This window comes from Mauremys reevesii, linkage group 22 (assembly GCF_016161935.1).
Source record: "Mauremys reevesii isolate NIE-2019 linkage group 22, ASM1616193v1, whole genome shotgun sequence".
Classification (NCBI taxonomy): domain Eukaryota; kingdom Metazoa; phylum Chordata; order Testudines; family Geoemydidae; genus Mauremys; species Mauremys reevesii.
In genome coordinates, this window is record NC_052644.1 from 19651620 (window position 1) to 19679306 (window position 27687).

At 67.4% G+C, this 27687-nt stretch overlaps 4 protein-coding genes across 6 annotated transcripts; 1 reads left to right on the forward strand and 3 right to left on the reverse strand.

Annotated features, from left to right (window-relative positions):
• Positions 1-483: 483 nt before the first annotated feature.
• Positions 484-10343, reverse strand: TMC4 (transmembrane channel like 4). Of its 3 annotated transcripts, none has more exons than XM_039509999.1 (16): positions 10210-10343; positions 9402-9630; positions 8983-9119; positions 8207-8368; positions 7892-7977; positions 7465-7610; positions 7079-7226; positions 6571-6738; positions 5980-6143; positions 5368-5494; positions 4732-4829; positions 4060-4243; positions 3768-3898; positions 2306-2461; positions 1908-1986; positions 484-1582 (listed from the first exon to the last, which is right to left on the reverse strand). In XM_039509999.1, the coding sequence occupies exons 1-16, from the start codon at positions 10247-10249 to the stop codon at positions 1532-1534; spliced, it is 2106 nt and encodes a 701-aa protein (XP_039365933.1). In that variant the 5' UTR covers positions 10250-10343; the 3' UTR covers positions 484-1531. The 3 variants fall into 3 exon arrangements, with proteins under 3 accessions (XP_039365933.1, XP_039365931.1, XP_039365934.1); XM_039509997.1 differs by having other exon boundaries at positions 5980-6146; XM_039510000.1 differs by lacking the exons at positions 484-1582; positions 1908-1986; positions 3768-3898 and having other exon boundaries at positions 2312-2461; positions 5980-6146.
• Positions 10344-11449: 1106 nt separating this feature from the next.
• MBOAT7 (membrane bound O-acyltransferase domain containing 7) lies at positions 11450-17849 on the reverse strand. Its single transcript, XM_039510031.1, has 8 exons — positions 17789-17849; positions 16329-16411; positions 15581-15710; positions 14564-14690; positions 13941-14097; positions 13229-13580; positions 12368-12556; positions 11450-11947 (listed from the first exon to the last, which is right to left on the reverse strand). Exons 2-8 carry the CDS (start codon positions 16402-16404, stop codon positions 11581-11583), a joined length of 1398 nt encoding a protein of 465 aa, XP_039365965.1. The 5' UTR covers positions 16405-16411; positions 17789-17849; the 3' UTR covers positions 11450-11580.
• A 154-nt stretch (positions 17850-18003) lies between these two features.
• On the forward strand, positions 18004-21059 carry TSEN34 (tRNA splicing endonuclease subunit 34). Its single transcript, XM_039510107.1, has 5 exons — positions 18004-18109; positions 19038-19305; positions 19770-19926; positions 20270-20524; positions 20685-21059. Exons 2-5 carry the CDS (start codon positions 19051-19053, stop codon positions 20870-20872), a joined length of 855 nt encoding a protein of 284 aa, XP_039366041.1. The 5' UTR covers positions 18004-18109; positions 19038-19050; the 3' UTR covers positions 20873-21059.
• Positions 21060-21561: 502 nt separating this feature from the next.
• On the reverse strand, positions 21562-26612 carry GRWD1 (glutamate rich WD repeat containing 1). The gene is made up of 7 exons (XM_039510042.1): positions 26402-26612; positions 25378-25495; positions 24482-24638; positions 23935-24148; positions 23323-23465; positions 22821-23018; positions 21562-22474 (listed from the first exon to the last, which is right to left on the reverse strand). The coding sequence occupies exons 1-7, from the start codon at positions 26595-26597 to the stop codon at positions 22154-22156; spliced, it is 1347 nt and encodes a 448-aa protein (XP_039365976.1). The 5' UTR covers positions 26598-26612; the 3' UTR covers positions 21562-22153.
• Between the last annotated feature and the right edge of the window lie 1075 nt (positions 26613-27687).

The following is a 27687-nucleotide window of genomic DNA, read 5'->3' on the forward strand; positions in this document are numbered from 1 at the left end:
ACTGCCCCGAGCCGGCGGAACTCCCCGCCACAGGACGTGGGGCTGCGCTCAGGGAGCTCGGTCCCTCCCCCCTCGGGCTCCTCCCGGGGGAGCACCCCACCCCACCCCAGCTTGGGGGGCCCCCACACCTCCGACTATGGGCGGGGAAGCCCGGCCTGCGTCTCTCCCCAGCTGCCCTGCGCCCCACCCCCACCCCCGAGACGGGATCCGGGGCTGGATGGACCATTGCTCTGCCCCCCGCCGGCCGTTCTTGTGCGCTCTGCACACACACGAGCACACGGCCTCCCATGCAGCCGGGGCGGAGGGAACGGAGCAGACGCTGAGATAGTGGAGGTGGCTGGGGGGCAGGACAGACAAACCCACTGCTCTTCTCCAGCCCTGCACACCAGCTGCCCCCACACTCTCCGCCCCCTGATTACTTACACATGAACCTGGCAGAATTCAATTTTTATTTTATAATTTCAAACCAAAACTTGTGCTTTCATTTTAAGTTTTTTTTTTTTTTTTCCAGATTTAAAATGTTCCCAATTGCAGAAAAATCACAGGAGGTTCAGAGAATGCGGGGAGGGGCGGGAGAGTCAGACAATGATTTATCGACAGCAGGTGTTAGAGACTCAAAAAGTCACAGCTTTAAAAGCCGTTAAATTGTCAACATCACATCTCAAAATACACCAAGGAAAGCGCCTGAAATCAAACGCTGTTACGTTTTCCGAGCAGGTTTTCCCCTGACTTGGCCGAGCTGTAAATGGCGATTATTGTTGATGGCAATCTCGCTTTGCGGGTTCGTGTGTGAAATCAGAGCCCTGGGCAGGGAGCCTGGAAACCCCCCCTCAGAGAGGGAGAGAGACACGCGGGTCTCCGCCCACGAGGGGTGACAGCCGGGGCCTGGTAGATGGGAAATACAAATGCAGCTCCCCTGGAGTGCGACAATGGAGTTCTGCTGCCAGCCAGTAACGAGGGGTTCACCCGCTGTGTACTCTGTTCGGAGGCCGTGGGGTTATCCCGGGGCAGGACAGAGAGTGTGAGAACTGGGTCCTGAAGGCCAGCAGCCTGGCCCATTCCAGACACAAGCAAGTCCACCTTCTCCTCCTGCAAAGTCCCCTGGGATGTCAGTTACACGCAGGGTTTTGCTTCACTTCCTGTCCTAAACTGAACAGCGTCGCTGGGTGTCAGTAAAGAGTGGGTCCCTGTGTAACCAAACCCCACACCCCACTCCAGGGGGCCATGTCTCAGCCAGGCAAGAGGTCTCTGTATAAACAGCCCCTGCGCCCCATCCCGGAGAGGCGAGGGCTCCCCGTATACCCAGCCCCCACACCCCACTCCAGAGGGGCCGCAGCTCAGCGCCGGACGAGTGATCCTTACACACAGTCCATGAATGCGCTCTGGGTTCTTTGGAGGTTATTGTACTTTTCGTCCAGCAGGGGGCGGGTTTGGCACACAGGCGAATGGCAGGGGAAGGCCGGGCCGACAAGGCAGGGTCAAGAATCATCCTCAAATCAACGAGATCGGGAGTTTACTTGCAGCACTCGCCTTAGCTGAGCTCTGTGATCTGAGTCACTAAGAAGACCTTATCCCGCCCCTCCTGTGGGAAAAGGAATGGTTAAAAAAGAGGTGGGAAACCCCGGAGGGTAAGTACAGCCGTCTGGGGCCAGCCCAGGGGCCCATCTACCCCAGTATCCCGGCTCTGCCTCCGCCCCCGGCCCACCTACTTCAGAGGAGGGACACACAGCAGCCTCTAGTGGCCACATCGGGGAGGACGCTGTTCCGCATTTCTCCCTGTCACTATCCCACCCTGCCGAGCCCGGGATCATCTTGTAGCAGGGAGTCCCACCGGCTAACGGTGATCCCAGATGGGAGCCGGCGCCCCCCAGCGGCAAAAATCCCCATGGCCCCAGGACATCACTCACCAGCCGCAGCTGCCCTTTGAGTTCCTTCACCAGGCGGCTGTAGGAATGAGCCAGGGCCATCAGGTAGAACATGAGGATGCTGCAGTTGGGGGATGGGAAGAGAAAAGCGGGGGGGTTAGACTGTGAGTGAGAGATGGGGTCAAGGGCAGCAAGGCAGGGATGTGGCTGTGGGGGGTGGGGGGAGAATATCCACAGAACCAGCACAGAAATTGTGTGTCTGTCTGTCCGTGCTGGCGGGGACAAGCCCATCTCTGTGTGCGTCCGTCCATCCTCCTGCCCCCCCGCCCCCACTCTCTGTGTGTCTCCATGTCCTGGCTGCCTGGCATCAGACACTGCTCCATGTGTCCTAGCCCCCGTAGCGCGCCCCAGCCCAGGGGGATTCCCCGGCGGCCCCTCACCACAGCAGCAGGAAGAGTGGCACGGCGAAGGCCAGCGAGCCCACGAACTGCAGGAACTCCCTGGCCACATGGGGCAGGGTATCGATGGCCGCCGAAAGGGTGCCCCACATGGTCAGCTCACCCCGGAACGGGCCACAGGCCTGGGAGGGCTGGAGGCTGCAGAGGGAAGAGAGAGTGAGTCGGGGGACCGAGTCCAAGGCAGGGAGCAGAGACAGCGCCGGGAGGGGGAGGATCAGGGGTTTGTCATGCTGGGGAGGGAAGGTCAGGGGACCCTGGTGGGCTGGGTGAGGTAGGGCGGCTGACCCCAAAGAGCTGGGGTGTGGGCAAGGGGGACTGGGGACCCCAAGGAGCTGGGGGGCTGGGTGAGGGGTGGGGACCCCAGGGGACTGAGTGAAGGGGGCAGGGGACCCCAGGGAGCTGTGTGAGGGGTGGGGCACCCTGGGGGCTGAGTGAGGGGTGGGGACCCCAGGGGACTGGGTGAAGGGGGCAGGGGACCCCAAGAGCTGGGGGACCTGGGTGAGGGGTGGGGGACCCCAGGGGACTGGGTGAAGGGGGCAGGGGACCCCGGGAGCTGGGGGGGCTGGGTGAGGGGTGGGGACCCCAGGGGACTGGGTGAAGGGGGCCGGGGACCCCAGGAGCTGGGGGCGCTGTGTGAGGGGGTGGGGCACCCCGGGAGCTGGGGGGGCTGGGCGAGGGGTGGGGAACCCCAGGGGACTGGGTGAAGGCAGCAGGGGACCCCGGGAGCTGGGTGAGGGGTGGGGGACCCCAGGGGACTGGGTGAAGGGGGCAGGGGACCCGGGAGCTGAGAGAGGGTGGGGACCCCAGGGGACTGAGTGAAGGGGGCAGGGGATCCCGGGAGCTGGGAGGGCTGGGTGAGGGGTGGGGAACCCCAGGGGACTGGGTGAAGGCAGCAGGGGACCCCAGGGGACTGGGTGAAGTGGGCAGGGGACCCCGGGAGCTGGGGCTGTGTGAGGGTGTGGGACACCCGGGAGCTGGGGGCTGGGTGAGGGGTGGGGCACCCGGGGACTGGGTGAAGGGGCAGGGGACCCTGGGAGCTGGGGCTGTGTGAGGGGTGGGGCACCCGGGAGATGGGGCTGGGCGAGGGGTGGGGAACCCCAGGGGACTGGGTGAAGGCAGCAGGGACCCCGGGAGCTGGGTGAGGGTGGGGACCCCAGGGGACTGGGTGAAGCGGGCAGGGGACCCCAGGAGCTGGGGCTGTGTGAGGGGTGGGGCACCCGGGAGCTGGGGGAGCTGGGTGAGGGGTGGGGCACCCCGGGAGCTGGGGGGCTGGGCGAGCGGGTGGGGCAGCCCAGGGGACTGGGTGAAGGGTTGGGGCACCCCAGGAGCTGGGGGGGCTGGGTGAGGGGGTGGGGCACCCCGGGAGCTGGGGGGGCTGTGTGAGGGGGTGGGGCACCCCGGGAGCTGGGTGGGGCTGGGCGAGGGGTGCGGGGGGGTCCCTCACACAAAGACGCTGTACAGCAGGGGCACCCAGGCGATGGCCAGGCCCAGCAGCAGAACCAGCAGGAAGAAGAAGCTGGAGCTGGAGGCGCGGAAGGTGCGGTCGGCCGGGCGGCAGTTCGAGAACAGGGTGAGCTGGGGGGGTGACGAGACACGTGTGGAGCTGAAGGCGCTGAGCCAACAGACAGCCCCCCCTCCCCCTGAGAGAGAACCCAGGCGTCCGAGCTCCCAGTCCCCCACCCCCACCACTAGGCCTCCCTGAGGTGGGGAGAGGACCCAGGTGTCCGGGCTCTCACCTTCTTGAGGTAGAAAAGCAGGACGAACTTGGCGGTGTTGAGCAGGGGCAGCAGGGGGGAGAAGGCGGCGCCGACCCAGCACACGGTCTGGCCGTACACCAGGTCCAGCACGTTGGGGGGCACCAGGAACTCCTGCTGCCCCCACAGCCGGGCCAGGAGGGCAGGGCCGTGGGTCACCAGCAGCCTGGGGGGAGCAAGAGGGGGTGGGGGCTGGGGAGGCTGCTCCGAGCCGGCCCCCCCACCTACGGCTCCCCCCACTCTGAGCCCTGCCCCCCAGCTCCCCACTCCCCTCCGGCCTGAGCCCCAAAGCCCAGAGCCGACCCACTCGCTCCAGGGCCCCCGTATGTGGCCACTGATTCCCACCCACCCCTAGAACAGCCCCCACCCCAATGCGGATCCCACCTCCCCAGCCCATTGACCCCCATGCCAACCCCAGTGCAGATCCCACCTCCCCAACCCACTGACCCACCCCAGTGTGGATCCCACCTCCCCAACCCACTGACCCACCCCAGTGCAGATCCCACCTCCCCAGCCCATTGACCCCCCACCCCAACCCCAGTGCGGATCCCACCTCCCCAACCCACTGACCCACCCCAGTGCAGATCCCACCTCCCCAGCCCATTGACCCCACCCCACCCCCAGTGCAAATCCCACTTCCCCCCTGTCTCTCACTTCCTGGGGAACTCCACCAGCAGCAGCACCAGCAGCACCACGAGCAGGTCGAACACCAGCAGCTTGTACATCTCCCGCCCCACGCTCGTCTCCCAGCACTGAGGGGGTGGAGGGGACGTGTCAGTGCCCTGCACGGCCACAGGACCCAGGCGTCCGGGCTCCCAGCTCCCCCACCGCAAACCGCCAGACCCCACTGCCCTCCCCAAGCTGGGGGAGAACCCAGGCATCCGGGCTCCCAGCTCCCCCACCGTACTCCAGCTGCCAGACCCCACTGCCCTCACCGAGCCAGGAGAGAACCCAGGCGTCCGGGCTCCCACACCACCTGCCCCGTGCTCTGACCGCCAGACCCCACTGCGCTCCCCGAGCCGAGAGAGAACCCAGGCGTCCGGGCTCCCACGCCATCTGCCCCGTGCTCTGACCGCCAGACCCCACTGCGCTCCCCGAGCCGGGAGAGAACCCAGGCGTCCGGGCTCCCACGCCACCTGCCCCGTGCTCTGACCGCCAGACCCCACTGCGCTCCCCGAGCCGGGAGAGAACCCAGGCGTCCGGGCTCCCACGCCACCTGCCCCGTGCTCTGACCGCCAGACCCCACTGCCCTCCCTGAGCCGGGAGAGAACCCAGGCGTCCTGGGCTGACCGGGTGCTGCTTGTGGTCGTAGCGGCAGGTCCTGCAGGAATCGGCGTCGGGGTCCCCGTTGCAGGTGATCTGGCTCCAGAGGGAGAAGAGGAGAACGAGGAGGCTGGAGAGACGCAGGAACACGGTCCTGCCACAGAGAGAGGGGCTGGTTAGACGGGGACCCTTCACCCGGCATGGCCCTCGGGGTTCGGGGCTGGGAACATGGGGACCCCTCGCCCGGCACTGCCCTCGGGGGTGGGGGCTGGGTACATGGGGACCCCTCACCCTGGCTGCCCCTCGGGGGTGGGGGCTGGGTACACGGGGCCCCCTCACCCTGGCTGCCCCTCGGGGGTGGGGGCTGGTTAGATGGGGACCCCCTCGCCCTGGCTGCTCCTCGGGGGTGGGGGCTGGGTATACGGGGACCCCTCCCCCGGCGTTGCCCTCGGGGGTGGGGGCTGGTTGGACGGGGCCCCCTGCCTGGCTGCCCCTCAGGGGTGGGGGCTGGGTATATGGGGCCCCCTCGCCTGGCTGCCCCTCGGGGGTGGGGGCTGGTTGGACGGGGCCCCCTGCCTGGCTGCCCCTCGGGGGTGGGGGCTGGCTGGACGGGGCCCCCTGCTTGGCTGCCCCCGGTACCTGAGCAGGGTGAGCCGGATCTCCAGGCTGAGCGGGTACCGCTCCAGGCGCACGAGGAGCCCGAAGACCAGCGGCACCAGCTGGTTGGCGGCCGTGATGACGATGGAGGGCAGATAGGCCACGAGCAGCCCCACGACCAGTCCCTGCTGCCCCAGGCCGCTGTTCTGCTGGGGGGGGGGGAGTCACCAGGGGTCAGAGCAGAATCCCCTCCCTCCCAGTTCCCCTATGGGGAGCCGAGTGGCTGAAGGGCTGCGGCTGAGTTATCGCCACTGCCCCCCATGGACGGGGACACAGCTCAGCGCTGGAGTGAGGGGCGCAGGCAGGTGGGGGGGCTGCGGGTCGGGGGCAAGGGGCGCCGGCCGACGGGGGGGCTGCGGGTCAGAGCGAGGGGCGCCAGCGGAGGGGGCTGCGGGTCGGGAGGGGCGCCGGCGGTGGGGGGGCCTGCGGGTCGGGGGTGCGGGGCGCCGGCCGAGCGGGGGGCTGCGGGTCGGGGGCGAGGGGCGCCGGCCGAGCGGGGGGCTGCGGGTCGGGGCGAGGGGCGCCGGCCGAGGGGGGCGAGGGGCTGCGGGTCGGAGCGAGGGGCGCGGGTACCTGGCTGTGCTGCGAGTACTCGGTGGCCAGGTAGACGCAGTAGAAAGCCACCCCCAGCAGCGCCAGCACCAGCAGGTTGACGGCCCCGCGCAGGCCGTACAGGCCGAGTCGCTGGCCTGGGCTGCGCTGGGCCATGAGCCGCCGCAAGGTCTGTTCCTCCAGGTCCATCTGGGAGAGACGCACGTCAGTGCAGCCCCTCCCCAGACACACACACACAGCCGCCCCGCCCCTTCCCAGCCCCACCCTTCCCCGCAGGCAGCCCCATCCCTGGCCCCTCCACCCCCAGCCGTGCCTCTCACTCCACACACCTGCCCCCCTTCCTGCCCCAGCCCCACCCTTCCCCCAATCCAGTCCCCAGCCCCACACCTGCTCCCTCCCCACCAGCCCCCCTTCTCAGCCCCTAGTCACACACTCCAGCCCTCCATCCCCACCCCACCCATAACACAGTGTCCCCCCACACTAGCCCCAGCCTCCTCGCACACCAGCCCTGCACCCCTGCTGGCCTGACCCGCAGCTCGTAGCGGAGGCTGTTGTGTTTCATGTGCGCCGCGGTGCCCGGCCCCAGGCAGAAATCCCAGCCGGCGAAGACCTTGTTGCTGTAGGTGTTGAGCGCCCCGTTCTCGCTGACCAGGCTGCGCTTCAGGAGATGGACGGCCCTGGGGGGAGAGCACAGGGTGACGCCGGCCCCCAGGAGATGGCCAAAGGCAGCCAGCTCGGGGGTGGGGCACAGGAGCTGGGTATCTGGGGACCCCTGGGGCCCTGGGGCAGGGCGGGGGCTGGGTATCCGGGGACCCCTGGCCCCTCTGGGGCAGGGCGGGGGCTGGGTATCCGGGGCCCCCTGGGGCAGGGCAGGGCGGGGGCTGGCCCCGTGGGGGTACCTGGGAAGTGACTCACCGGCGGACGATCCAGAGGAGGCAGACGGAGAAGTAGCCCAAGACGCTCAGCAGATAGGCCAGGGGGATGTTATAGGAGAAGCCCACGAAATGCACGGCCGAGTTTTGGTAATAACCGTAGAACAGGTGGGTGAGCTCCATGAACCCCTGAGAGAGACACAGGCTAAGCGGGGTCGGGGGTGTCACCTCCAGGGGGCGCCGGCTCCCATCCGGCCCCAGGGCAGGGCCTGGGAATGAGACACTGATCTGGGGAATTGGGGCCGCCTCTGATTTGTGGGGGACACATGGAGGGGGGCTGGGGGCGGAGCTGAGGGTGCAAGAGGCAGTGCGGGGGATGAGGGGAGGGCTGGGGGCAGAGTTGAGGGCACAGGGGCTGGGGCAGAGCTGAGGCACAGGCGGGGCTGGGGGGCAACAGGCCGGGCTCTCACCGTCCCGGAGAGCAGGTCCATGAAGTAGGTGAAGTAGCTGACCAGGCCCCGCTTGGTGGGGTCGTACTGCAGGCAGCTGCTGATCACTGCAGGGGAGGGGAGAAAAGGGATGAGACCCCCTCAAACCAAACCTCCATATACCCCCTGGGTCACCCCTAGCCCCCCTGGATATAGGACCCAGGCTGCCATTCTGGAGGCAATTCCCTTCTCCCCCTCCCCTTTGATAGGGATGGGACCCAGGCCTCCAGGCTGCCGTTCTGGGGGCCTTCCCCCCCTCCACTGGAGATGGGACCCAGGCATCCGGGCTGGCCATACCCGTGGAGTTTGGCCCCTTCTGGGTCTGGTTCAGCTGCAGCCCCTCGAAGGCAGCATTGGGGGCCACCACGAACCCCACCGTGAGCAGGGCCCCCCCCAGGTTCAGCAGCACCAGGAAGCGCAGGAAGTTGAAATACGACTGGATCCCGGTTCCGAAGTGACCTGTGGGGGCAAAGGGCAGCATCACCCTGACAGCGAGTCCAACCCCCGGGGCTCCCCAGCAGGGGCCGACCCCAGGTTTGTGGGGGTTTCTTTCAGCAGGGAGGGGGGACCCCGGGGCTTGGGGGGGACCCTAGGGCTGGGAAGGGGGTCACTCTCAGCAGGGAGGGGGTACCTCAGGGCTCAGATGAGGGGGTTGTTCTCAGCAGAGGGGGGACCCCAGGGCTCAGAGAGGGGGTTGCTCTCAGCAGAGGGGGGACCCCAGGGCTCAGAGGGGGGGTTGCTCTCAGCAGAGGGGGGACCCCAGGGCTCAGAGGGGGGGTTGATCTCAGCAGAGGGGGGACCCCAGGGCTCAGAGGGGAGGTTGATCTCAGCAGAGGGGGGACCCCAGGGCTCAAGGGAGTCACTCTCAGCAGGGAGGGGGTACCCCGGGGCTCAGGGGGGGTGCTTTCAGCAGAGGGGGACCCCAGGGCTCAAGGGAGTCACTCTCAGCAGGGAGGGGGTACCCCGGGGCTATGAGGGGGTTGCTCTCAGCGGAGAGGGGACCCTGGGGCTCAGAGGGGGGGGGTTGCTCTCTGCAGAGGTGGGACCCCGGGGCTCAGGGGGGTCTCTCCTACCTTCGATGTGGTGCAGTGAGCCCCTCCACACCTGGGCATACAGCAGGGTGCCCCCCACCTGTCCCCACATGCGGCGCGTCCCCACCTGCCACTGCTCCCAGCGGCTCCGTTTCCAGGCTGCCTGCTGCTCCTGGAGCCTGGTGGGGAGAGAGACGAGGGGTGAGACCTCAGCCCCCCCCCCCCAAACCACTGCACCCCCACTCCCCTCCCAGAGCCAGGGAGAGAACCCAGAAGTCCTGGCTCCCAGCCCCCCCCCCGCTCTAACCACTAGACCCCATTCCCCTCCCAGAGCCAGGGAGAGAACCCAGGAATCCTGGCTCCCAGCCCCCCTGCTCTCACCACTAGACCCCACTCCCCGTCCCAGAGCCAGAAAGGAACCCAGGCGTCCTGCTCCCTGCAAGGGGCGGGGAGGGCGGTACCTGAGTCTCCGTTTCTCCGCCATGCAGAGCGGCAGCTGTTTCAGGGGAACCGATTCCTGCTCCCCGGTTTCTTCCCCGTCCCGCTCCTGGGGGGGCCCTGGGGGCTCCCCCTCCTCCAGCGCAGCCTCCCAGGCCCTGGCCACGCTGCCACGGAACCGGAGGGTCGCGTTGCTTGGCAGCTGGAGAAAGAGGGATGGGGGAGGCCGCTGCTGCCCCCTCTCGTCATCATCTGGGGAGGGAGCAAATGGGGTGAGTGGGGTGGAGAGATTCAGCCCCCTCCCTCCCCGCACTTACTGACCCAGGGGTGGGGAGGGGACCCAGGAGTCCGGGTTACTGTCTGCGGCAGCCCTAGCTTCAGGAGATGGGACCCAGCAGTCCGAGTAACTGGTCGGGGGCTGCCTGCTGGGATGGGACCCAGGAGTCCGGGTAACTCGGGGCGGGGGAGGGGGCGCTGCTGGGGACGGGACCCAGGAGTCCGGGTTACTCCGGGGAGGGCGGGGCTGCTGGGGACAGGACCCAGGAATCCGGGTTACTCAGGGGAGGGGGGGCTGCTGGGGACGGGACCCAGGAGTCCGGGTTACTCCGGGGAGGGAGGGGCTGCTGGGGACGGGACCCAGGAGTCCGGGTTACCGGGGGTGGGGACCCAGGAGTCCGGGTTACTCCGGGGGCTGCTGGGGACAGGACCCAGGAGTCCGAGTTACTCCGGGGAGGGGGGGGACCGCTGGGGACGGGACCCAGGAGTCCGGGTTACGGAGGGTGGGGGACCCAGGAGTCCGGGTGATTCGGAGTGGGGGGGGGGTCTCCGCACCTGGCCCATCCCGGCCCGTCTGCGCCCAGCGCGGCTCCATGGTCCGGGCGCTCCGGGAAGGAGGAAACGCGCCGGGTTAATCATTGGCCCCGCGGTGACCTGGCAACGGGGCGCGGCCCGGCGGGGAGGGGCTGGGACTGGCCTCAGGAAACCCCCCAAACACAGGCCCCCCCTCGCCCCCACCTCACCCAGCCCCCTGGGGGGGGGCTCCTCGCAGGCGGATGGGGCCCCCCGGGAATGGGGGGGTCAATGGGGGCCCCCGGGGGTCGAGAAACACAGACACGTGTGTGGGGGGGGTTGTTTTCGGGTCTTTTATTTGCTTAAGCTGCCGCCCCCGCGGCAGGGCAATCCAACCCATGGGGGGGGGTCGGTACAGGAGACTCCCCCCCGCCCCGGGCCCTCCTGCCCCCCCCCAGTGGTTAATAGCACAGGAAAGGAACAGAGACCTCCGAGCGGGCAGGGGCTTCTGCCAGCGACCCCTGCACCCCAACCCCGCACCTCGACTAGCCCCCAGCTAAGCACAGACCCGCTGCTCATGCCGAGGGACATTCTTCCCCCCAAAAAACACCCCCCCCGCCCCTGCAAGCTGGTTGGGGGTGGGGAGTTTTGTGGCCCCAGCAGGCTCTACCTGAGAACTGCCAACTTGTTTCACACCCAATGGGGGGGGCACCCTCTTCCCACCCCCATTGGAGGCTGGTCCCTTTAAGGCAATAGTTCTCACACGTTTGTACTGGTGACCCCTTTCACACAGCCAGCCCCCACCTGCGACCCCCCGGACATTAAAAACACTGTTTAAATATTTAACACCATTATAAATGCTGGCAGCAAAGGGGGGTTTGGGGTGGAGGCCGACAGCTCGCCACCCCCCAAGTAATAACCTCATGACCCCCTGAGGGGTCCCGACCCCCAGTCTGAGAACCCCTCATCTAAGGCCACAGTGTAGCATCGGCTGGGGGGAGGGGTAGAAAACACCCTCTTATGTGGGGGTCTTGCAGGGAGGAGGTGGGGGGGAGAAGCTCCTGCCTATAGGGGGGAAGGGCTCCTACCCCCCCCACCACAGGGAGAGGGGGAGGGGCAGGCCTGCCAGAACCCTTGGGGGAACCGGAGTAGCAGAACAGTGTTTCCTCCCCCCACCCCAAGGAAATCTGGGGCAGATTCCCCCTCCCAGACAGCGGGGGGGGGGGCTATAGAGAGGGGAGGATGAGGGGCCACCCCCTTTGCCTCTGCCCTTCCCCCCAACCCCCTCCATGGCCAGCACAGAGCCGATGTGCGGGTCCTGTTCCCAGCCCACAGGGGCCAGAGCCGGGGGGCCCTGCGCCCGGGCTATTCCCCGGCCCCCAGAGGTCCTGGGCGGGGGGCTCCCCCGGCCCCTCACTCGCGGTGCGGCCCCTGGGCGGCGGGGGCGGGCCGGGGCAGGGCGCGGCCCAGGAGCAGCAGGGCCAGGGCACCCAGGTGGACGCAGAAGTAGACGGAGCGCCAGTACTGCAGGGTGGCGCCCAGCTCCAGCAGCACGAAGCCCATGCACATGTAGTCGTAGGCCCGCATCTTGAGGAACCAGTGCAGCCAGGCGCCCCAGGAGCGGTCGGGCTCCGGCTCCGGCGCCGCCCCCCGGCGCCCCCGCAGCCCGGCCTCCATCGCCCCCTCGGCCGCCAGGCACAGCGGGATGGTCAGGAAGCTGAGGTAGTAGCCGGGATGCAGGCCGTGCCAATAGGCCGAGATCAGCATGGTCCAGCCGCTCCTGGGGGCGGGGGGACAGGGAGGGCGGGGTTAGCTGGGGGGGAGGGCTGAGCCCCCCCCACATCCCCGAGACCCCCCTCCCGTTTGAAGCCGTCCCAAGATTTCACCTCTATTCCCTTCTATGAGCCCCCCCGCGACTCTCCCTCCCCCTGGTATCCACCCCCCCATGACACACCCCCCACCCATGATTTCCCCTTTATGCCCCATATTGGGTCCTTCATTCTCCCCCTGCCACAAGGCCCCCACATAACCCCACATCTCTGAGCCCCCATCTGACCCCCCACCCCAGAATCTGCAAGCGTCCCCCCGTTACCTCCTCCCCCTGATCGCCAAGCCCCCCTTGATCTGCGAGCACCCCCACCCCAGGGATCTTCGAGCCCCCTCCTTGGTCTCCCCCTCGTGGCTCCCCGCGCCCCCCGACCTCATGACGTAGGAGCGGAAGGGGGCACTCTTGTAGATGTACTGGGCCAGCCACCACTGCACGCTCATGTTCCAGTACCGCATGCCGTCCCGCACCCGCACGCAGAAGTCGGTGCCGTACGGGTCGATGTTCTTGATGGTCTCGTAGTCGTACTCGGGGGGAGCCGCCCCTGGCATCCCCTCCTCCGCACTAGGATGGGGGAGAGCACTCAGTGACAGGGAACCAGACCTCGCCCCGGGGCTGCATGGGAGCCGGCGCCCCCTAGAGGGGACAGGCCCCAAGCCCCATTCCCCACCCCCCTGAGCCAGCCAGTCCCTGCCCTGGGGCCGGATGGGAGCCGGCGCCCCCTAGAGGGGAGAGGCCCCGGGCCCCATTCCCCACCCCCCTGAGCCAGCCAGTCCCTGCCCTGGGGCCGGGTGGGAGCTGGTGCCCCCTAGAGGGGACAGGTCCCATGCCCCATTTCCCGCCCCCCTGAGCCAGCCAGTCCCTGCCCCGGGGCCGGATGGGAGCCGGCGCCCCCTAGAGGGGACAGGTCCCGGGCCCCATTCCCCATCCCCAGAGCCAGCCAGTCCCTACCCTGGGACCGGATGGGAGCCAGTGCCCCCTAGAGGGGACAGGCCCCGGGCCCCATTCCCAGCCCCCTGAGCCAGCCAGTCCCTGCCCTGGGGCCGGATGGGAGTCGGCGCCCCCTAGAGGGGACAGGTCCCATGCCCCATTCCCTGCCCCCCTGAGCCAGCCAGTCCCTGCCCTGGGGCCGGATGGGAGCCGGCGCCCCCTAGAGGGGACAGGCCCCGGGCCCCATTCCCTGCCCTGGGGCTGGGTGGCAGCCAGCGCCCCGGAGGGGCAGGCCCGTGGGCGCACCTGGGGCAGTGGACGGTGGGGCCCCCGCCGGGGCGGGCGCGGGCGGCCCTGGGGTAGGCCCCGAAGGCGGTGGCGATGCAGGCGCACTCGGCGCAGAGCCAGGCCACGTAGAAGCGCATGCGGAAGACGAAGAAGACGGGCACCATGTAGAAGAGGCGGAAGGGCAGCGCCCGGGCGGCGAAGGCCTCGCTCCGCACGTACTCCAGCGGGAAGAGCCGGGCGGCCCCCAGGAAGAGCAGCCCGTAGACCGGCACCAGCCTGGCCCGCGCCACCAGGGGGCGCCAGCTGGGGATGGCCTGCGAGTCCGGCTGCTGCAGCCAGTCCAGGTGGGTCCTGTAGCGGTAGAAGGGGCCTGGGGGCCAGGGGGGCGTATGGGGATGGAGGGTGACGGGAGAGGAGGGGTGTGTGTAGGGGGGGGGAGGTAGATGAGGAAGGAGGCCGGAGGGAGGAAAGAACGAAAGGGGGAAAAGGAGAAAAATACAGTTAAAGGTAACAGTGGAAAAGACTCCGGCTGGACCCCCTCCCACCACAGAGCTGGGGAGTGAACCCAGGCATCCTGGCTCCCAGCTCCCCCCTGCTCTGGCCACTAGCCCCCCCAGAGCTGGGGAGAGAACCCAGGCGTCCTGGCTCCCCCCCCCCCCCGCTCTAACCACTAGCCCCCACTCCCCTCGCAGAGCCAGGCGGAGAACCCAGGTGTCCGGCCGCCCCGTACCTGTCATGAGCCCCACGTAGCAGTAACTGTAGCAGAGGATCGAGCCCAGCCCCGGCACGCTGGGGATCAGCCCCATCGCGGGGCCCTTTGTGAACGAGGTGACATCCTGCTTCTTGGCCCGACTGATCTCCTGCACCTCATTGGCCAGGCTCACCATCTAGGGCAGGGGGAGCAACCCACGGGGTGAGCGCCCCCTACAGGACCACTGCCACGGCAACGCGCCCTCCAGTGCCCCACCACCACACTACAGGGCCCACCCCCACTGCCACAGCACAGTGCCCCCGGTGCCTCACACCACACCAAAGCACCCCCCACCCCCTGCCGCCACAGCACCACGCCCACGGCCCGTGGCACAGCACCCCCCAGCCACAGCAGAGCCCCCCCTAGCGTCCCGCCGCCATGGCGCCCCCCACGCCTCACAGCACAACACCCCCTAGAGCCCCGCCGCCACAGCACAGCACCCACCCACACCCCATGGCACAGCGCCCCCTACTGCCCCACAGCCGCAGCACAGCGGCACCCCGCTGCCACAGCACAGCACCCCCTAGTGCCCCAGAGGGGCCAGCAGGAGCACAGAGCGCCCCCTGCTGAGCCACCTCACCCCACCCCACCCCCTGCAGCACCTTGAGGGTCAGCAGCAGCTGCACGGCGTTGGTGAAGGGGGTGGGGGCCGGCAGCCCGAAGAAAGTCACCGTCCGGAAGAAGAGCAGGTAGGAGAAGGTCCAGCCGAGGGTCAGGTAGTGACAGGAGCTGGCGACAGAGGGTGGGTTAATTGGCCACACTCCCAGTATCCTCTGCTCCCATCACCATCCCCCAACCCCTCCCGGCTCCCAGAATCCCCTGCTCCCATCACCCCCCAACCCCTCCCGGCTCCCAGAATCCCCTGCTTCCATCACCCCCAAACCCTCCCGCCTCCCAGAATCCCCTGCTCCCATCACCACCCCCCAACCCCTCCCGGCTCCCAGAATCCCCAGCTCCCATCACCACCACCAACCCCTCCCGGGTCCCAGAATCCCCAGCTCCCATCACCACCCCCCAAACCCTCCCGGCTCCCAGAAACCCCAGCTCCCATCACCACCCCCCAAACCCTCCTGGCTCCCAGAACCCCTGCTCCCCTCCAGCCCCTGAACCCCTCCTGATTCCCAGAATCCCCAGCTCCCATCACCACCCCCAACCCCTCCTGGCTCCCAGAACCCCCTGCTCCCCTCTAGCCCCCAACCCCGCCTGGTTCCCAGAATCTCCTGCTCTGGCCCCCAATCCCTCCCGGTTCCCAGAATCCTCTGCTCATGTCACCCCTCCACCCCCTCCCGGTTCCCAGAATCCCCTGCTCCCCTCCGCTCTCCCCCAGCTGCTCCTGGGTCCCAGAATCCCATGCTCCCGTCATCCCCCCATCCCCTCCTGGCTCCCAGAATCCCCTGCTCCCCCCAACCCCTCCCAACTCCCAGAATCCCTGATCCCGTCACCCCCAACCCCTCCCGGCTCCCAGAATCCCCTGCTCCCGTCACCCCCCCCACCCCTCCCAGCTCCCAGAATCCCCTGCTCCCATCACCCCCCTACCCTCTCCACAGCTCCCAAAAACCCCCCTCCACTCTACCCACTAGACCTCACTCCTCTGCCAGGTGTCCTAGCTCCTTCCTTACCGGGGGGAGACACTGAGGATGACCCATGTGCCCAGGATGGTGACCAGGGAGTGCAAGGTGTGGATGTTGCAGGTGACCAGCGTCAGGAGCAGCCCCACGGCTGCCCCCCCAAACTGCTTCACTTGGTGTCCTGGGCGGGGGCGAGGAGGAAAGAGACATAGATCAGATCCCAGCTCCCTTCCCACTGAGACACCCGGGCAGCAAAGTCAGCTGGGACTTCGGGTGACCTGGGCAGGGGGGCGGGGAATGGGGTACAGGGCCTCTCCCCTCTAGGGGGTGCCAGCTCCCATCCAGCCTTGGGGAGGGGGGTTGGCTGGCTTGGGGGGCAAGGAATGGGGCACGGTGGGGCTCCTGTACCCCCAAACACCCATCCCCTATCGATGGGACCCCAGAGTCCAGGAGCTTCTACTACAAGACTGGCAGGGGGAAGCTAGTGCCAGGTTCCCCCGCCCCCACACGCCAGCCCCCCTAAAATACCTCCAGATCCCTTCTAGCTCGAGACAAACCCAACCCCCCCTCCAGCTGAACCGGAATGGAGAGAGGAAATCTTGCAAGAGGAAGCTGAGGTGAGGAAACCCCAAACGGGGCTGGGTGCGGCACACTGGAGGGAATGGGGGGATGGGCCCTTGTTGGAGGGAAAGGGGAGGGTCTCTTTGGTGGGACTTTTTCCAGACCCAATCCCTGTCCCTCCACAGCAATGGCATGAAGGGGAGGGGCCAGAGTTGCCCCCCCAGTCGGAGTCACTCACCCCCTCTCTTGAAGACAAAGCCAATGGGGATAGAGAAAAGCAGCACGGCCAGGTAGGTCCACTCCTCCGGGGTCATCCCAGCTCTGGCGGGGGAGGAAAAACAGTGTCGGGCAGTTCCACAGGCCACTCACCCCACCGGAGCGGGGGGCAGCAGCTGCAGGGGGCGCTGGGGGCTCAGCTCCTCTGCAGGTGGTAGAGGAAGAGCAGAGAGGGGAGATCCAGCCCCAGGGCAGGGACTGGCTCGGGGGGGGGCGGGGAATGGGGCCCGAGGCCTCTCCCCTCTAAGGGCGCTGGCAGCAGCTGGCATCCGCTGCTCTCATTCCACGGCCTGGGGGGTGTATCGAGTTTGCGGAGTCTCAGCCCTGCTCCCAGGAGCCCCCATCGCCCAGCCCATCTGTGTGCCCCCTGCTCCCCCCAGACGAGTGGCCACGGGCTGGATGGGCCAGAGAGACCCAGCCTTGGGGGGTGGACACTAAGACAGCAAAGTGGGGAGGGGGGGCTCAGTGTTTATGTGACATAAAATGGGGAGCTGTGGGGGGAGGGCAGCAGCAGGGTGCCCTCGGCTCTGGGGGGTGCACAGCCTCTGCCAGGCCGGTACCTACACCCCAGTTCACCCACTAGGGACTAGTGGCCACTGCCCAGCACCCTCCCCAGACACTCCCCCCCACACCCAACGGCACAGCCACATTCGCTCTCCTTCCTCACCTTCCCCTCAGCCCCCCTGGCATGAACCCCTCAGCAAGTGGGGTCTAGTGGTTAGAGCAGGGGGTTGAGGGCTGGGCCCCGAGTTCTATCCCACATGAGCTCCCTGCTCCCTCCACCTCCATCTAAACCCCCAGCCACTAACTTCCAATCTCTAATCCATGCAGCTCACCCCTCACATTAGCCACTGCTGGTGCGGGGGAGAGAGGGGAACACACCCCTCCCCGTTTAATCTCCCCACACCCATTAATCCTCTCCATTAGCGGAGCTCCTAGAGTCCCTCGTCCCAGACCAGCCCCTCATTGTGCCAGGCGCTGTACATTATTTATTAGTTGTATTACAGTGGCTCCTAGCCCTGCACCCATTGCGCCATACGCTGTATGTTATTTATTAGGTATATTATGGTAGCTCATAGCCCTGCACCCATTGTGCCAGGCACTGTACATTTATGAGGTGTATTGCAGTAATTTCTATCCCCGCCCCCATTGTGCCAGGCGCTGTACGTTATTTATTAGGTATATTATGGTAGCTCATAGCCCCACACCCATTGCACCAGGTGCTGTACAAACACACAGCTCCCACCCCCTGCAGCTCACCCCCAGATTAGCAGTCCGGCCGGGGGGTGGGGGGCCAGACAGGGGTTTTAGAAAAGGTGGGAACCCCACATCAGGTGGGGATGGGAAACACCCTGGAGTTTCTCCCCCCTCCCCACAATTCAAGTGCATCCCCACAGCCCTCAAGTTCACAGCCTTACTCACCAGCACCAACTTCTCCCGATGGGGGGGGGGTGTCAGTGCAGCACTCACACCCCTGCGAGCGATTCCCTCCCCTATCCACCCACCCAGTCCCTTACTTTGCTGCCTGCCCGCCCTCAGCTCACTTCCTCCGCGCCCTGCACCCATTGGGCCCTGCAATTTCCAAACCCCACCCCAGTGTCCACCCCTGCTCGGGTATTGGCCAATGGGGCCGTCGCTCAGCTGCGAGAACCCCGCCCCCTCGCCTTGCAGGAGCAGAGGGACCAGCCAGCTTGGTTTGCAAACACCCCCCAGAGCTGGGTGCAGGGAAGCCCAGGGGTGAAGGTGAGTGAGCTGGGGAATGGGGGGGGGGGGTAGCCCTTGGAGAAGAGGTTACCCACAATGCCCTGGGGGAAAGAAGCAAGGTTTGGTATAGGTGCGTATAGCCCTTTAAGAAATTGTTTCCCAGAATTCCTTTGGGGGTTAAATTGTGGGGGGTGGCCCTTTAAGAATGGGTTACCCAGAATACCTTGCGGGGAAAGGGGAGAGGTTTTCTATTTTTAGTGTGTGGCCCTTTACGAAACTGTTTCCCAGAATCCTTTGTGTGTGGGGGGCGTCAATGGACGTTTTTAAGAATGGGACTCCCAGAATGCCTTGGGGCAGTGGGCGTGGTTTGGTGTGGGTGGGTGTGGCCCTTTAAAGGGATTCCCCTCTTGTGGCCAGAACCAGACTCCCTGGAAAGGGGCTTTCCCAGCATCCTCTGGGGCATCAGCACCACTTGGCCACTCTAGCCACAGGGCATGCTGGGATAGCGGCACCCCTTGCCCCAAAGCATGATGGGATTGCAGTGCACCCCCCCATCCCATCCCTAGCCCCAGGGAATGCAGGGATTGTGCCCCCCCTGCCCTGGGGCATGCTGGGATAGCGGCACCCCTTGCCCCAAAGCATGATGGGATTGCAGTGCACCCCCCCCATCCCATCTCTAGGCCCAGGGAATGCAGGGATTGTGCCCCCTCCCTGCCCTGGGGCATGCTGGGATTGCCCTCCGCCTGGGCTGGGGGCCTGGTGGGGGACCTGGCCATGGCGGTGGGGCCTAGTCTCAGGGCATGATGGGATTGCGGCACCCCCTGTCCCAGAGCATGCTGGGATTGTGGTGCCCTGCCCCAGAAGTAGCCGCATCTCAGCCCTGGGCGAGGGGTCCCCATATAACCAGCCCCCGCGCCCTGCCCCAGAGGGGCCATGTCCCTCACTCTCGCCGCTCCCCTCCCTGCAGCTGCCGCAGCGCCATGATCCGGATCCACGTGCTGGAGGGGGCGGCTCTGGTGTGGAGCGCGGAGGACGCCCGGGAGATCCGTGAGCGGTTCCGGCTGGTGGGGACCCTGGTGGGGGCGCTGGCCCGCAAGCCCCGGCAGAACGCCCGCCTGGGCCTCCCCCTGCAGCTGCTCCCCGAGGAGGCCCGGCTGCTTGCCGAGCTAGGCGCAGCCGTCCTGGTGAGGGGCACCGAGACCCAGCCCCCGGCGGAAGGGGAGGAACCGACCCAGGTGAGGGACCCTGGGCCTTGCTCTTCCAGGGGGTGCCCCAGGGCAGGGACTGGCTGACTTAGGGCAGGGAATGGGGCCTGGGGCCTGTCCCCTCTAGGAGGTGCCTATTCCCATCCAGCCCCAGGGCAGGTGGTTGGCTGGGTCGGGGGGCAGGGAATGGGGCCAGGGGCCTCTCCCCTCTAGGGGGTGCCAGCTCCCATCCGGCCCCAGGGCAGGGACTGGCTGGCTCGGGGGGCAGGGAATGGGGCCAGGGGCCTCTCCCCTCTAGGGGGTGCCAGCTCCCATCCGGCCCCAGGGCAGTCACTGGCTGGCTCAGAGGGCAGGGAATGGGACATGATGCCTTTCCCCTCTAGGGGGCACCAGCTCCGGCAGAGGGGCAGAGCATGTTTGGGGCAGGTGTCCTGTGGGGGGATGGCTGTGCCATGCACCCCATACCGGAGCTAACCCCCTCTCCCCGAACCCAGGCATCCGAGGTGGAGGCCTACCAGCGGGAGCTGGAGGAGAGCTACCAGGAGCAGCAGCGCCTGGCTGGCGCAGAGAGGGGGGCCCTGCTGGCCCGGCTGGCCGAGCGCATCGCCCAGGGCCGAGCCCGCCGCAGAGAGCAGCGTGGGGAGACGCCAGGTGGGGCTGGGGCTTGGACGGGAGACCTGCTAGGGAAATCCAGGGGCTGCAGAGAAAGGGGGGGCTTAGTAGGGGGCACTGTCCCTGGTGGTAGGGCTGAGTTCGGCAGGACTCATTTGTGGATAAGCACCAGGCCCCCGTATACCCAGCCCCCGCACCCCACCCCAGAGGGACCACTTTCCAGCGCCGGGCAAGGGGTCCCCGTATACCCAGCCCCCGCGCACGCCCCAGAGGGGCCGCATCCCATGAGGGGTCCCCATATACCCATCCCCCATGCCCCACCCCAGAGGCAGCCGCACTCCGGCCCCGGCTTCTCCTAGCCTGTTGCTCTCTCCACTCCCAGACACGGTGGAGGATTCGGGACTCCTGGATTCGCCCTTCGTCCTGCCCCGTGGCTCCATGATGGTCCAGCTGCCCACGGCGCGGCGGCGCCTGGGGCGGGTTGAGCGGGTGGACTGGACCTCCCCTTCCCCGGACTGGCCTCACGCCGGCCGCCCGGCCCACGAGGCCCGGTACCGCGTCTTCCGCGAGCTGTGGGGCAGGGGCTACTACCTGTCCGGAGGGAGCAAGTTTGGGGGAGACTTCCTTGTGTACCCAGGTAGGTGTGTGTGGGGGAGCCCTGGGGAGGGGAGCGGGGGCACTGCAGGCCCCAGAAGTGGGGGAGGGGCTGGGTTGGGGGATGCTAGGGGAAGGGAGTAGAGGGGATGGGGCAGGGAGAAGCTGACCTGACCCCTCCCCCTTCTGCCTCTCCCCTGCAGGTGACCCCCTGCGGTTCCATGCCCACTACATCGCGCTGTGCTGCCCCCCGGGGGCCCCTCTCCCGCTCCACGCCCTGGTGGCTGCCACCCGCCTGGGCGCCAGCGTCAAGAAGACCCTGCTGCTCTGCTCACCGGGCGCGGGCGACGCCCTCGCCTTCACCTCCCTGCAATGGAGCGGGCTGCAGTGACCCCCCCGGGGGATAGCCGGGAACTGGGGGGCACAATCCGCTCCCAACCAGGCCCGGAGCACCCCTGCCCCGGACCAAAGCCCGCCGGGGCAGGCGGGGCGCTGCTGGGTGTCCGCCGGCCCGGGGCTGAGCGGGGCACAAAGGATGTTAATAGAGAGGCAGCAGCAGAACTGGAGAGGTGGGGGAGCCCAGGGCTGCACTCGGGAGTGAGGGGCACCGGCGGGGGGTGCGGTGGGGCAGGGCACCAATAAGGAGGGGCTGTGGGTCGGGAGGGCACAGTCCAAGTTGGGAGGTGGGTTCCCCCCCAGATTGACCAAACTCCAGTAGGTTATGAACTTTTTTTTAATTAAAACTGAACTTGCCAGAAAATAGATAGTATGTACTAACACTCCCCGCCCCGCCCCCCCCTCTGCAGGCAGGGCCTCCTCCCTGCCCAGAGGCATCCGTTGTGGCAGGGGAGATAGTGGGCCCTGCCCCCAATCTGGGGTTAAAGTGGGAGGGGCCTGGCTGCGACCCCTGCCCCCTCTCTGCATTTGGGGGCCTGTCTCCCATCCCCCCAACCCCAGGGATTTGTGCACCCCCTGGGAGCTAGCTCTCCACCCCCATCAGTGTATGGTGGCAGCACCCAAAATATATTTGGAGTGAACCAACTCTCCCCCCCACCCATGCAGAATTGGTAGCCTCCGGAAGAATCCACCTCTCACAACACAATGGGGGTGGTGACCCCCCCATCCCAAGTAATAGCAACCAAATTCAGACCAAACCATGTATAATTGAGGGGGAAATTAGCTTGAAATCAGCCCCCCCATATCCACATTAGATGGTAGCTCCCCAAAACAAGCTGCAGAACAGTGCATTTTCTGGAGGCATGCCCCCCCCCCCATGCAGAATGAAAGGGTCCAGGTCCAGACACCAACCCCCAAATTCTGACCAATGGTAGCAGTTGGAATAGTCCATGTGTAAGGAGGGGGTGGATAACACCAGATGTGGAAGCACATTGTCTCCCCACCCCATTTCATGCAATGGTAGCAGCCACTAACTGGAACGGTCCACCTGCATGGAGCAAGGAGGGGGAAAGTTTGTGTTGAGGCTCCTCATCTTGGGATCCCCTTCTTGCCTGTGCAATGATAGCAGCCACTACATGGAGCAGACCAACTCCCCCCTCCCCCAGCTTTCTCCCCATTCTGTGCAATGGAAGCAGCAGACAGCTGGAATGGTCCATCTGCAAAGGGGAGGCTCCCCCCAAGCCAGACTCATCGCCCCCCACCAGGCTCTGCCCCGTCAGACGCTGATGGTGCGGAAGACGGTGAAGCCGGACAGGGCGGTGGTGATCAGGACCCCCGGGCACTGCGGGTGCCAGTGCAGCTCCTTGATGTCCGTCTCTCCCTGGTGCACGAAGAGCAGCTGGGGGGGAATGGAGGCCAGGGCCGGGTCATCCTCACTCTCCCCCTCTCCCTCCTGGTCCCGCTCCACTGCCAGGTCCCACTGGGTCACCTGGTCGTCCGCACCAGCGGCCGCGAACACCCCCCCGTCCGTGGGGTGCCACTCCACCGAGGTGACGGGCGCCGTGTGCTGCTTGAAGGTCGCCACGCTCGTGCCTGTCTGTGGGGGGAAAGGGCAGCGGTGAGGGGGGGCTGCGGGTCGGGAGTGAGGGGCACCGGCAGAGCTGAGGGGAGCCCAGGGCTGGGCTAGCAGGGGCTGCGGGTCGGGAGTGAGGGGCACCGGCAGGGCTGGGGGGAGCCCAGGGCTGGGCTAGCAGGGGCTGCGGGTCGGGAGTGAGGGGCACCGGCAGGGCTGGGGGAGCCCAGGGCCGGGCTAGCAGGGGCTGCGGGTCGGGAGTGAGGGGCACCGGCAGGGCTGGGGGAGCCCAGGGCCGGGCTAGCAGGGGCTGCGGGTCGGGAGTGAGGGGCACCGGCAGTCAGGGGGAGCCGGGGGGTGTGTCACTGACCTGGAAGAGGCGCAGGTCCCAGACGCGCAGGGCCCCGTCGTCCCCCCCGCTGAGGAGGAAGGGCTCGTGGCGGTTCCAGCTGATGACGTTGACGTCGCTGGCATGGGCCTGGCTGGCCGTCAGCATGCAGGCCCGGCCCGGCGCCGCCCGCACGTCCCACACCCGGATGGACCCGTCCGCCGAGCACGAGGCGAACACCTGGGCAAGAGGGGGTCAGGGCAGCGTGGCTGCGTGCCGGGGCCCATCCACCCCGGTATCCTGCCCTGCCCCTCCGGATCAGCCCCACAGGCCCATCCACCCCGGTATCCTGCCCTGCCCCTCCGGATCAGCCCCACAGGCCCATCCACCCCGGTATCCTGCCCTGCCCCTCCAGATCTACCCCGGTATCCCGCCCCCTCCGGATCAGCCCCACGGGCCCATCCACCCCGGTATCCTGCCCTGCCCCTCCGGATCAGCCCCACGGGCCCATCTACCCCGGTATCCTGTTTCTCCTGCCACTCACTGTAGCTTCTGTCGGTGACCACTGCAGGTCCTCCACGGAGGCGGTGTGGGCGGTGAAGGGGCGCTGGTCCACGTGCCATGTCCCGTCCGCCTTGGGGCTCCACAGGTGAATGTTCTTGTTTGAGTCACCAGTCACGAGACGGCCTGGGGGTGTGGGGAGAGCTGGGGTCACAGGGAGTTCCCCCAGCCAGTGCCCCTCATCCCCGACCCGCAGCCCCGTCACCCCCAGCCCTGCCAGTGTCCCTCACTCCCGACCCGCAGCCCCCAGCCAGCCGGTGCCCCTCATCCCCGACCCGCAGCCCTGCCACCCCCAGCCCCGCCAGTGCCCCTCATTCCCGACCCGCAGCACCCATCACTCCCAGCCCTGCCGGTGCCCCTCACTCCCGACCCGCAGCCCCCAGCCAGCCGGTGCCCCTCATCCCCGACCCGCAGCCCCCAGCCAGCCGGTGCCCCTCATCCCCGACCCGCAGCCCTGCCAGTGCCCCTCACTCCCGACCCGCAGCCCCCATCACTCCCAGCCCTGCCGGTGCCCCTCACTCCCGACCCGCAGCCCCCCCCAGCGCCCCTCACTCCCGACTCGCAGCCCCCTGCCACCCAGCGCCCCTCGGCTCACCGGGCACCATGGGGGACCAGTCCATGGCAAAGCCCTCGGTCATGTGTCCGGCAAAGGAGAAGAGGGGTTTGATTTTGGCCTGCTCCTCCCGCAGGAAGGTGGCCATGGCCTGAGGGTCCGAGATGGCCACCAGGGGGCGCTGCAGGTCGTAGATCTCCACCTGCCCTTTCTCCGACCAGACGGCAGCCACCTGCGTCCCGCCCAGCTGGGTGACCTGCCGGGAAGAAAGGGTTAACGCCGGCGCGGGGGTGGGGGCACCTGCTGCCGGGAGCCGGCTCACTGGGGGGTGCTGGCCACCAGCGCTAGGGGGCCTGTGCTGCTGGGAGCAGGTGAGGCTGCACTGGAGGGGGACGCTGCTCTGGGGGGGGGCTCAGCAGGGGACTCTGCTCGGGGGGGGTTGATGCGAGGGGGCTCGGTGTGGGGCGCTGTGCTGGGGGTTGTGGGGCGCTGTGCTGGGGGTTCGGTGGGGACTCTGCCTGGGGTTCAGCGCTGAGGGGCTCGGTGGGGGGCGCTGTGCTGGGGGGGCTTGGCAGTGGGGGGGGCGTACCCGGACACGGTTGATGCCCCCGTAGTGGGGGATCATGGCGAGCTCCAGCTGGGGCTTCTTCTCCTCCTCGTCCTCGTCGCTGTCGCTGTCGCTGCTTTCGGCCCCCGCGGCCCCCGCCCCCGTGCGGTGCAGATTGTGCATCTTCATCACCAGCAGCCTGGCAGAGAGAGGGACACCCTGAGCCCTGCCCCCAGCCAGGGGCCCCAGCAGCGCCTGCGCCCCATGGAATGGGGCCCGGGGCCTGTCCCATCCGGCCCCAGGAATGGAGCCCGGGGCCTCTCCCATCTGGCCCCAGGAATGGGGCCTGTCCCCTCTAGGGGGCGTCGGCCTGAGCCCTGTCACTGGCTCAGCACTGAGGCGAAGGGCCCCAGGGTGCCAACCCCCCAGCCCCCCTCTGGGTCAGGCAGGGACGTTCTAGGGGACACCAGGGGCGACATGGGTGACCGCCCAGGGCTCTGTGCTCAGGGGGTGCCGGCGCCCGGGAAGGGGAAGGGGTGAGTCCCTGCCGGGCTCCGCTCCCCACTTGCGGGCGGGTCGGGCCGGCTCCCAGCCTGGGGCGGGGCTGAGGTCGGGGCTGTTTGTTGCCAGTTGCGGCTGGGGCGGGTCTGCCCCGGGCACCAGCTGCGGGTGCCCTGTGGGTGAGCTGGGACCAGGGCTGGCCGTGCCCCCAGGGGCCAAGCTACGTTCACACACCCCCAAGTGCCCGGGCAGCTGGGGCGCACCCGAGCTAGCAGCGAGCGCCCCTGGGGGTGCCCCGCGGTGCCCGACCTGGGGCAGCGCGGAGAAGCGGGGCTCCCTGGGCGGGTGTGCTGGGGAGCACACGGGGGTCGCCATGTCTGGGGAGAAGCAGGGTGGGGGGCTGCGTCTCTGCCCCACGGCCGCCCCCCGGGTCTGACCTGTTGGCCTGGGCACTCTCGGCCTGGGTGCCGGCGCAGAGCCGCAGGCTGAGTGGGAAGCGGCCGAGCTCCTGGCCCGGCGGGTCGGGCACCACGTCGAAACTCAGACAGGGGGCGCCTGTGGGGAGAAAGGGGGTGAGAGGGAGAAAGGGGCGACTGTGCCCCACGGCCGCACCCCTGGCCTGTCACCCCCCCCGCCCGTCCAGGGCCCCCACCCGACCGTTCCATACGAGGCCATCCTGCCTGCCCCATGTCTGTGCCCTCCCCACCCTCCCGCCCGCCCCCTGCAGCCCCATGTCTGTGCCCATCCCACCCTCCCGCCCGCCCCACTGCAGCCCATGTCTGTGCCCATCCCACCCTCCCACGCGCCCCTGCAGCCCCATGTCTGTGCCCATCCCACCCTCCCACGCGCCCACACTGCACCCCATGTCTGTGCCCATCCCGTACCCTCCCGCCGCCCCACTGCAGCCCATGTCTGTGCCCATCCCACCCTCCCACGCGCCTCACACTGCACCCCATGTCTGTGCCCATCCCGTACCCTCCCGCCCGCCCCACACTGCAGCCCCATGTCTGTGCCCATCCCACCCTCCCGCCCCACTGCAGCCCCATGTCTGTGCCCATCCTGTACCCTCCCGCCTGCCCCCACTGCAGCCCATGTCTGTGCCTCCCACGCGCCCCCCACTGCACCCCATGTCTGTGCCCTCCCCACCCTCCCGCCCGCCCCACACTGCAGCCCCATGTCTGTGCCCATCCCACCCTCCCGCCCCCCACTGCAGCCCCATGTCTGTGCCCATCCCACCCTCCCGCCCGCCCCCACGGCAGCCCCATGTCTGTGCCCATCCCACCCCTGCCCGCCCCCACGGCAGCCCCATGTCTCTGCCCATCCCACCCTCCCGCCCGCCCCCACGGCAGCCCCATGTCTGTGCCCATCCTGTACCCTCCCCACGGCAGCCCCATGTCTGTGCCCATCCCACGCTCCCACCGCCCCCACGGCAGCCCCACGTCTCTGCCCCCCGGCGCTGACCGGTGCCCGCCCGGTGGTACAGCACATAGGCCTCCTCGTCCATCACCAGCTCCTCGCCCGGCCCCGGCGGGGGGCCCCGGCCCGGCAGATAGACCCGCCGCGGGGGGACCCCCTGCCCCTCCTCCTCCTCGTCCCCGCTGCTGCTGCTGCTGCTGCTCGCCCCGTCCCCGGCGCGGCGCCACGCTGCCTCCGCCATCTTGGGTCAGGGCAGCGCACGCTGCGCGCCGGCGTCACTCACTTCCGCCCTCAGGTTGCGCGACGCCATCTTGGGAGAGGAGAAGAAGCGAAGCCGCGGCCATATTGGAAAAGGGCAACGGCCGCCATCTTGGAACGAGGCTGGGGGCCGCCCTCTTGGAAAGGGGCCTAGGTGATCCCAGCGCCGCCATTTTGACAAAGGGACAGGAGGAGCCGGCCGCCATCTTAGGAAGGGCGCAGCGGGGGCCGCCATCTTGGCAAAGGGCAACAGCGGCGCCATATTGACTAAGGGTAAACTCGTCAGAGCCGCTGCCAGCGCCATTTTCAGAAAGGGAAAATCCCCAGCACCGCCCCGGACGCCATCTTAACTGAGGGCAAACGAAGCCCCCCCGGGCCTCACGGGCGCCATGTTGCATAAGGGCAACTGGGTGCCCCCAACACACACAGACATCCCATTATCACCATGGCGACCTAAATCTCCCCCACACCCTTACACCACACTGAATTGTCACGTGGGGTCAGAGCCCATCACCCTGGCAACAGGTGCCATCACTGGGGACATTTGTAACATGACATCACCACATCCGCTTGTGACATCATCCCATCCTTATTGAGATCATTGTGGCCACTTGTGACATCATCCCGTCGCTGGTGATGTAACTGCTTTCCCTGGTGACCTCACCACATCCCCGATTATGTCATTGCCCCCTTGTGACATCATCACCCCGGGTCATGACATAGCTGAGTGGTTTGAGCATTGGCCTGCTAACCCCCAGGGTTGTGAATTCAGTCCTTGAGGGGCCATTTAGGGATCTGGGGCAAAAATCTGTCTGGGGATTGGTCCTGCTTTGAGCAGGGGGTTGGACTAGAACCTCCTGAGCTCCCTTCCAACCCCTGATCTTCTATGACCACTGATGGTCCTGCTGCCATGGAAACCAACATGGGGCCATGATGGCCCCAATGACATCACAAGAGACTGCCTCATGATCTGGTGCAATGATGTCATGGGAGAAGTAATGATATTGTTAGATGCAGTGATGTCAGTGGGGGGGGGGGAAGGGGAGAGATGTTCCAAAGTATCGCCCAGGCCC